Source organism: Lolium rigidum, chromosome 2 (genome assembly GCF_022539505.1).
Source record: "Lolium rigidum isolate FL_2022 chromosome 2, APGP_CSIRO_Lrig_0.1, whole genome shotgun sequence".
In the NCBI taxonomy this organism is placed as follows: domain Eukaryota; kingdom Viridiplantae; phylum Streptophyta; class Magnoliopsida; order Poales; family Poaceae; genus Lolium; species Lolium rigidum.
The window spans coordinates 250814117-250823175 of record NC_061509.1 but is presented as its reverse complement, the minus strand read 5'-3'; the positions used below and the strand labels follow the sequence as shown (position 1 = coordinate 250823175).

Here is a 9059-nt window from a genome sequence, read left to right as displayed (position 1 = left end):
GTTCTAGTATATGCACTGTTGAGGGGTTTGCTTGGTGTTCCAGGCTTCGCAACATCAGTATGCAAGTGGAGGCGACAACGTGAAGTTCAGCGTCTTACCTTTCAGGGTGAAAATCTAAGATCTAGCCTTAATTGGTTGTGCCTGGTAATTGTCTTGTTGAAGGCACTGTTTTGAGAGCGGGGACTATCTTCAGGGTGAAAACCTAAGATCTTTGATCGGACGATGATAGTGTTTGTGCAATGTTCCTTTTTTGGAGGCGTCACTTTTGGAGAGCCGGGAGTTCAGGTGTTGTCTTGGTGGTGATTGTATTGTTGCTGCTAGGGCTGGAATACCGTAGCGGAACTTTTATTTTTTTGTTATTTTTCTCTTGTTTGGCTGTGTGCATCCATACTACTGTTTCGGTATTGCGTTGTTGCAGAGGCTGGGTGTTTTTGGTATCTCTCGATATTAATAAATTCCCTTTATCGAAAAATATAACTGTGCCATCGCAAAAGTCGTCAAGTTGGGAAACATCATACTCTTGATTGTGTCACTTGAATTTTCCCCCTAGCAAGCCTCACATTGGTTGGCATGCAACACATCAGTGACAAGGGTAGAAAACAGCAGCATCTCTAGTCAGGGATAAATCAGATCCACATCTTTTCTGATCTTCAGAAGACTGGCACTGGCACAGGTTACGCTGGCACGCTGCCAACAATAAGCTTAATACTAAATAGAGCACTCTATCACTACGTCGAATCCGATGAGAAGTTTAGAGCGGATCCTTCCACATGAACTTGGACAAATTGCAAAATCACATGATATTAAGGCATGTGGACCAAATCAAAATCACAGGAATATTACACCAAACAATTGTACGAGTCACTATTTTAGTAATCTTGCCTCCTGCGGAAATGTCTGAGAATGAAACTGTCTGCATACAAGGGGTACTTTTCTCGTATTAGACCTTTGATGCACTTCCAGAAGGAAAAATCAACTTTCTCGCCGTCCATCCTAACTATGAACAAACATCTTGAGTTCTCGAATTCTGGATGCAACCCTAGCTGCAAAACATAGTATTAAATGTCAGTTCCCAAATGGAGCAGATCATAACCATGTTTGACTCGGGGAAGAAATATTCGACTCAGACTTAGGCAATCTGGTACACCGTCCAAAAGTCAGATTGAACACATACAATTTGTCATAAAAAACGGGAGGTTGTTATCAGGACAGATAAAATAGTCATTCTGAAGTTTGCTGGCAACATGAGACTGTACCACCTTGACACATCAGGACAACAGAATGTCAAACTACAAATAGAAATAACGAATTGGGAGGTTGTTGTCAGGAGATAAAATAACCATTCTAAAGTTTGCTGGCAACATGAGACTATCACCGTAACACATCAGGACAACAGAATGTCAAACTACAACTAGACATATCTTCAGTGTACAGGCTCAGTACTCAAGAGCAAGAAGAGATATAGAGATGATCACAGATTACTTCCTATGATGGATATTTCACAAAGACGATAACTTCAGCAATTTAGTTTCTTCATTTGTTTGGAGAGTACATACCGTGATGTAGTCAATACCACATCCAATTTTCTTCTCATATTGTGGATGATATGGCAGTAATCGTTCAAGAATGGCTTTTTCATGTTCAGGAGTCAGCCGGTCACCACTTGAGTACCTGCCAAATTTTCAATATTACTTCCTCTGTTATTCAAAACATCACTTGTAAAATAAAAATATGCAAGACAGTTTCTGGTTTCCTGCTATAAAATAACGAACACAATAGAGTCTGACTAGATCAAAGAAAAGCTAAGAAAATTATAGTATCCTATGTCTTTTATAGAGCCATGTTTCCACTGGAGTTTACTGATCGTTGCAAGACCATGGAACCACATGACACACTTTAATGCCTTACAATACTACAACTAAACGGTACAATGACAATCGGTGAGAAGCCACAATAAATAATACCATATATTTTAAAGAACATATTTTTTTACTTTCTACAGTACTAACAAACTCCATTTCAAAAAAGTACCATACTCACATCACTAAATTGGTTATGCTAATCACAAGACGCACTAAATATGTGCATCATGCTCATTTTAATTGCATGCAAAGACTTCTATAGCATGTGAAAATAAATTCTCACCACTCCCAGTTTTGCACAGTGCTTGTATCAAAGTTTTGCCATGTCTCATTTTTCAGACTGATGAAAACCGGAAGGCATAACTCACATGACAAAAATAATGTCAAACAAGACAGACATAATATTCCTGTTATTTCCTAGTCATTTGGGCGGATATATGATATAAACATAACATTCTAATTGGTTGTCTGCATCACTCCACACGAGCATCAAGTCAGGGAAGCACATGACACCATTCTGTGTGTGTAAATTAATTGGCTTGGTTTACGATTATATAACAGGCAGCCTAGCCATTATGTGTCCCAGCAAGGAAGGAACACCCTCAGATTATTAGTGTTGGTACTTAAGATTTGTAAAAAGTCTTTGACTTTCCCTGGAACCAAGATGTTACATAATTTTGCTAGCATATATATATTGAGAATTTTTTTAAATCAGGACATCAGTGATAAGGTTTCAACATGTTAAGAGCAGATGAGTATGCATTAATGAAAAACTAGACTACAGCCGGGCAGCAGTGGTCAGGGTAATGGACCAGATGGACCACTGTGGGGCGCAAGAGATAACTAGCCAGGGGCTAGAGCTGGGTGTGGTGTATCAATGTATGTGGACACAGGGTTAGCCTGTAAGCCAACGTATGTGAGGGCTGGCCTCAATGTTTGCCTATCGGATGATGAAATGAAATTCTGAATTCTCACCCCGCTCTCCGAAATATCATCCTTTTCCAAAGCCTTCATTTCCTACATGCGTGAATTCTGATCCAACCGATTCGGATATCACAATATGCTCAACTAACCAATTAAACCATTACAATCAACCAATCCACTGCCTAGTCACATCTTCCCTCGATACAAGGTGTGTGTTCTGTCCAACCCACCAGAGTAATCCACAATTCATAGTAGGCTTAGACTAGAAGAATGTCGATCCTGCAATATCAGCCATTGCCACGGCGACCATAGTGCAGATAGACTTGAAGACTACAGTCGGGCAGCAGTGATCAGGGTGATGGACCATTGTGGGCGCAAGAGATCACTGGCCAGGGGCTAGAGCTGGGTGTGGTGTATATGGACAGAGGATTAGCCTGTAAGCCAACGTGTGTGAGAAGTTATATGGGGCTGACCTCAATGTTTATCTATCGGATGATGAAATGGAACTCTGAATTCTCACCTTGTTCTCTGAACTCTCATCCTTTATCCAAATCTGTCATTTGCTATGTCCGTGAGTTCTGATCCAACCAATTGGGATATGACAAACTTGCTCGACCAACAATCAACTAATTCACTGCCTAGTCACATCTTCCCTCAATATAAGGCATACATTTTTTTTCCAGAGCTAAATCAGTGTTGCAGACTTACTGTCATTAGTCAGCTTGACCATAGTACTACCTAGTCTTAGAGTTAGCCAGTCTAATTATGCCTGAAAATTAAGATTGTACATTAGTGTGACCTAGCTATTCACATTCCATGCGTGACAAGTTCAGCTCGCACGCCATCTGTTTGGTAAAATGCATCAGGTTGTGTCAGTACATTAACATTTACAGCAGGAAATTTTCCCCATGACCTATGGTGCACTGGTGATGTCATACTAAGAGTCTGAGACTAATGTTGATCAAAGTTTCAACAACTGAAATTAGGATGATTGGATGAACAATATACAGTCGGGCAGCAGTGATTGGATGAACAATTAGGATGATTGGGTGAACAATATACTTGCCCGAGTGACCATAGTGCAGGTAGACTTGAAGATTACAGTCGGGCAGCAGTGATCTACAACTCATAGTAGGCTTAGACTAGAACAATGTTGAGCCTGCACTTATTAGCCATTGCCGCGGCGACCATGGTGCAGGTAGACTTGAAGACTACAGTCAGGCAGCAGTGATCAGGGTGATGGACCATTGTGGGCGCAAGAGATCACTGGCCAGGTGCTAGAGCTGGGCGTGGTGTATGAGGACAGAGGGTTAGCTTCTAAGCCAAGGTGCGTGAGACGTTATATGGGGCTGGCCTCAATGTTTGTCTATCGGATGATGAAATGAAACTCTGAATTCTCACCCTGCTCTCTGAACACTCATCCTTTTTTTCCAAAGCCTTCATTTCCTACATGCGTGGATTCTGATCCAACCGATTCAGATATCACAACTTTGTCAACCAACCAATTAAACCATTACAATCAACCAATCCACTCCCTAGTCACATCTTCCCTCGATACAAGGCGAATGTTCTGTCCGATGCCAAACTAGTGTTGCAGACTTACGGTCATTATCCGCCTTGACCTTAGTCCTAATTAGGGCCCTAGTCATAGTATACACTATTCCTTTAGTTAGCAGGTCTAATTATGCTTAAACATTCAGACTATACATTCTATGTGTGACCAAGTTCAGCTCGCACGCCAACTGTTTGATGAATTGCATCAGGTTGTGACAGTACATTAAGAGAAGGAATTTATTCCCATGACCAATAATGCACTGGTGATGCCATACCAAGAGTCTGAGACTAATGTTGATTGAAGTTTCAGCAGCAACTGAAATTAGGATGAGCAATATAGAAATGGGTGAAGAGGAAAAGATGCCTACTTGCCCGAGTGGAGTATCATCCGCACGAAGCCGACGAGCGGCACGGTGTCCTCGAGGATGAGGTCCTCCCAGTCCACCCACTCCCTCTCCGCCCCCCTCCTCCTGCCCTCATCCGGCGCCTCGTCCTCCTCCACCGGAGAGCCCAACGAGGCGTCCGCGTCGCTCTCCTGCTCGTCCGCGGCCGTCGTGGCGGCGGCCGGACGCCGCAGGATGGCCGCCGAATCGGGCGGCGCCGCGCCCTGTGCGCCCGACCTGGCCGCCACCCCGCGGGGGCGGGCGGCGCGGCTCAGGATGAGGGAGGCGGAGACGAGGCCGGTGAAGCCGGGGAGGACGAGGCGCAGGCAGGAGACGGCGGGCGCGGACATGGGGTGCGCCGCGGCCGGCGAGGGGAAGTGCATGTGCGGCGAGGCGATGAAAGCGGGCTTCTTTGGCGGCTTCGGGCGTCACGGCATGGTACGGGCGCGCCGTGCCACGAGTCCCGGCCTCGCGCTGCGCGCGCGGCGGGCGGTGCCGGAATGGGGGAGGGGGAGGTCGCGCGGTGTTCGTCGGGGTTTTCGCCACCGGCGGGAGGGTGGGCTTGCGTCGGGTGGGTGTGGCTGGGAAGTGAGCTGCGATGGTGCATGGAGGAGTGGATAGGTCTCGCGCAGCTCTGTGCCGGGGTTTCGGCCTCGTTGGCGTTTTCGTTTTCTCGAGTTCCATGTTCCATCCTGCGGTTCTGGTTCCTGTCCTCTGCTGCCTGCTAGCCTCGTGGCCGAAAAATATACCATGAAAGACCAACTTATGCTAAAAAAATAGTGTAAATCAAATAAAATTACTTTTCATACCTGTATTTTAAAGTTGAGAACTTATTTTAGAACGGAGGAAGTAGTTTAAAAGAACTAAACAAAGTCTTGATCATCTCTAAGAAATAGCGAGTAAGAGCATGTCTAACAGACCTCCTATTTTTCTGCCCCGTAAAACGCAAGTAGAGAGCTCTGTATTCACTTTCCACCGGCTGAAAACTCGTCCGAGCTAGCAGACCCCGTATCTCCACCCCGTAAAACAGAATCTTACGGAATATCCTGTTTTACGGGGTGGGGATACGGGGTCTGCTAGCTCGGACGAGTTTCCAACCCCTCAAAACGGGTTTTTGACAAATTGGATATTAAAACCAATACAACATTCACATTGAATAAAAAATTTAAATCACACAATAATCATCAAAATTATTACAATAATGTTTTTCGGAACTGCCAACAAATATTCTCATAAAAGAATCAAACAAATAACAAATGTCACGCAATCAAACAATCAAGATAACTGTTTCACACATACAAGAATAGGAAATGAATGTAAAAAACTCATTGGCCATGCAGATCCTCCGAAGTCATCTACCACCGTGAAGCATAGATCAACCTCCAAGCACATCGATTGTACCAGCGAAAACAAAGAGAAACGCGGCAGAGTAGTCACCGTGGGTTTGACGGCGGAGGAGACCGCGGTGGGGGTGCGGCGGCGCGCGCGGAGGGGCGCGGATGTCCGGCGGGGGTGCGGCGGGCGTGGACGCAGCGTGGCGCGGCTCGGCGGGCGGCGGAGGGGGCCGGATCTCAAGGTTTCCGGCGGCGGCGCGCGGGTGGCTATGGCGGCGGCGCGGGGGAAAACGGGTGGGAACTCTGAAATGTCCGCGCGCCCTAGCTGAAATGGGATGGTGGGTTCGCCCTCTATTTCCTCTCCCGCACCACACAAGTAGGGGGCTAGAAGCCACCCCCTAGCCGAAACTGGAAAAAAAACCCGACGCGGGGACCTGTTTTACGGGGTCTGCTAGACGGCCGGGTAGAGCCCTACCCCGTATTTCGGCGGTTATTTTACGGGGTTGACTCTTTTAGGGGATCTGTTAGCTGTAAGCCGAGTAGGTTCAGGTTCGTTTCATACAGGTGATCTGTGTCGCTGGCATCTAGAATTCAGACTTCGACGGCTGCTTCAGCTTGTACGGATGCTCAGATTCTCATCCACAGCTAACCTACGTCCCATCCACACTAACGTGATCCATCGAAATTGCTTGCATGCATCTTGCTCAGACATTCAGCTGTGGATTTCTCCACAGCTGCTAGCCTACGTCGAACCTAGCTCTTTGGAGTCCCATATGGTTTCCGTGTCGAACCTAGCTGCTGTACCTGTACTCTAGTCGGAGTCGGCTTTGCTATCGACGTACGAATCTAGATCCAGGGACATCTATACGCACGTATCGGGCAGATATTCGTAAAGCTCCACCTCGAACGCCTCGTTCTTTGGTCTAAACACTAAGCTAGGCCCAAGGCCGCCGCGGCGAGAAAAAAACAAGCGTGTGTTGGCGGGAAAAAGTCGATGGAGACCGAGGTCCCTCGGGAGATGAAGATGGAGGGGACATCTGGAAATCTCATGGTCATGGCGCAGCAGTCTGGGGTTTGTACCCGCTACAGCGACGGGAAGAATACTAGTTTTAGAGGTGAAGAATCTGTGACGGTGGTCAGCGGCAAATCGGCCAGGGACGAAGAGGTGATTATTCCGGAGACGGAAGAATCTGTGACAGAAGCCGAGGAATCTGTCAAGAAGGAAGCCCAGGAGGGTGCCCTGCTGCTAGGGCCGGATTCAATGGCTGATGAGTCTTTGCTGCAGAAGGAAGCCGAGACAGAGTCGGAAAAGAGATATCGTATTATTGTTGATGGGAAGTTGTACCCAGCGATAACATGCCAAGAGGCGGAAAAAATCCATGAGCGCAGAGAGGCGTTGAAGAGAGATTTGCAAGCAAAACAAGATGCAAAGGGAAAGGAGACAAAGGCCAAGGCCAAGGTTGAAGAAGCCGGGAAAGCTGAAGTCTCTGTGAGACCGGAAAAATCTGCAACAGAAGCTGAAGAAGGCGAGGAGGGTGCCCTACTGGTAGGGATGGATTCAACTGGTGGCGTATCTTCGATGCAGAAGCAAGCCGAGGATGGTGCCCTACTCAATTCAACTGGTGGCGAGCCTTTGATGCGCAAGGAAGCCGAGGAGGAGTCAGGAAAGAGATCTGAGAGGCAGCTGTATGCGGACATACAGAGAGCTTCTCTCGATATCCAAGAGAAGTTGACAGAGAAGAACTGGAAGACGGATAAGCGGACCTTGCAGCTGCTCGAAGATATGTCCAATAAATTGGACATGTTGGATCAGGGCAGCGGTGACAATGAAACGTATGAGATAGATGACAGGGGTGAACTAGACATAGATCAGACATGTTTGGATACCAATGAGGCTTTTTTCAAACCTGGCAAGTTGTTTCTCGATCCATTGGCCAAGGAGATGGCTGATGAGGCAGAGAGTTTCGCTTCATACTCTAGACTCTGGGAATATAAATGGGGGAAAACCCGTGGTTTCTTCAGAGACCCAAGTGAGCAACACACAAACCCTCTCTATTTTGTTAAACTGGTGGTTACGTCCTTTTATTTGTATATAAATGGAAGGGTTCTCTTTTTATTTATCAGTTCACTTAATTTCCTGCTTACCTTGTCCTAGTTCATGCATGATAATTTCTAACACACGTTCCACTTTCTTGGGTGCAGCGGTTATAAGTTCAATGCAGTTTACACACTACACGCCTGGACGCGAGCCATACAGCATGGAGTGTAACACCCTGGAAACCTTGCAGATCATCTCCATCAAACTCACTGAACTTTCTGATGGCCTTGAGTTGCCATTGTCTGTGTATGGTGTGGTTGCGGTCCGAGACATGGTGGATCGCAAGCGAAACATTCTCTTCTCTCGAGATATGAGCGACCCCAAGAACTGAAACAGAATGTATGTATGCTACTATCTTGATTTTCTTTTTGTTGATGTTGATTGCACGTTGGTGATTGATGATTCCATGCAGGATCCTTTTCTGCACTTGACTGGGCCGTCACGTGCAATCGTGTTCAAGGACAAGGTTTGCATTGAAATCGAACTAAGAGTAAAAAGCGGGGCATACTCTCAAGATAAAGCGTTGATCAGTTGTGTGCGCCGTTACACGGGAGAAAACGGTCCTGGGGTGTCTACCATCTGCTTCAAGAATAGCTTGTGCACCGTAGAGGTGTGCTTGCAGCCAGTTAAACAAACGGTTCAGGCCACTATCTTGGGTGTCCAGGTTGCAAGCGAAGATGGATCCTGGCCTTTAGAACATGGCGGCATAGTTGCTTGCTCCCCACAATTAGGGGAACGTGTGTTGAGTGATAGTGGATACACCCGTAGGATTATTCCCTCCTCCAGCCAGATTGTGCTGATTGAGTCGGGAGATGAAGCAATGCCGAAAGGTGAAAGTGGTCATGTACTTCTGCGGAGGCAAGTTGTTTCTGTACAACTTGATGGAAGGTTGGACTTTCTCATA

At 46.6% G+C, this 9059-nt stretch overlaps 1 protein-coding gene and 1 long non-coding RNA gene across 2 annotated transcripts; one reads left to right on the top strand and one right to left on the bottom strand.

Moving 5' to 3' along the window:
• Nucleotides 1–785: 785 nt before the first annotated feature.
• On the bottom strand, nt 786–5161 carry LOC124693262 (protein DCL, chloroplastic-like). The gene is made up of 3 exons (XM_047226738.1): nt 4709–5161; nt 1557–1671; nt 786–1043 (listed from the first exon to the last, which is right to left on the bottom strand). Exons 1-3 carry the CDS (start codon nt 5104–5106, stop codon nt 870–872), a joined length of 687 nt encoding a protein of 228 aa, XP_047082694.1. The 5' UTR covers nt 5107–5161; the 3' UTR covers nt 786–869.
• Nucleotides 5162–7903: 2742 nt separating this feature from the next.
• Nucleotides 7904–8775, top strand: LOC124688529. Its single transcript, XR_006998549.1, has 3 exons — nt 7904–8087; nt 8260–8494; nt 8568–8775. It is a non-coding gene; the product is annotated as an uncharacterized LOC124688529 (long non-coding RNA).
• The last annotated feature ends 284 nt before the right edge of the window (nt 8776–9059 follow it).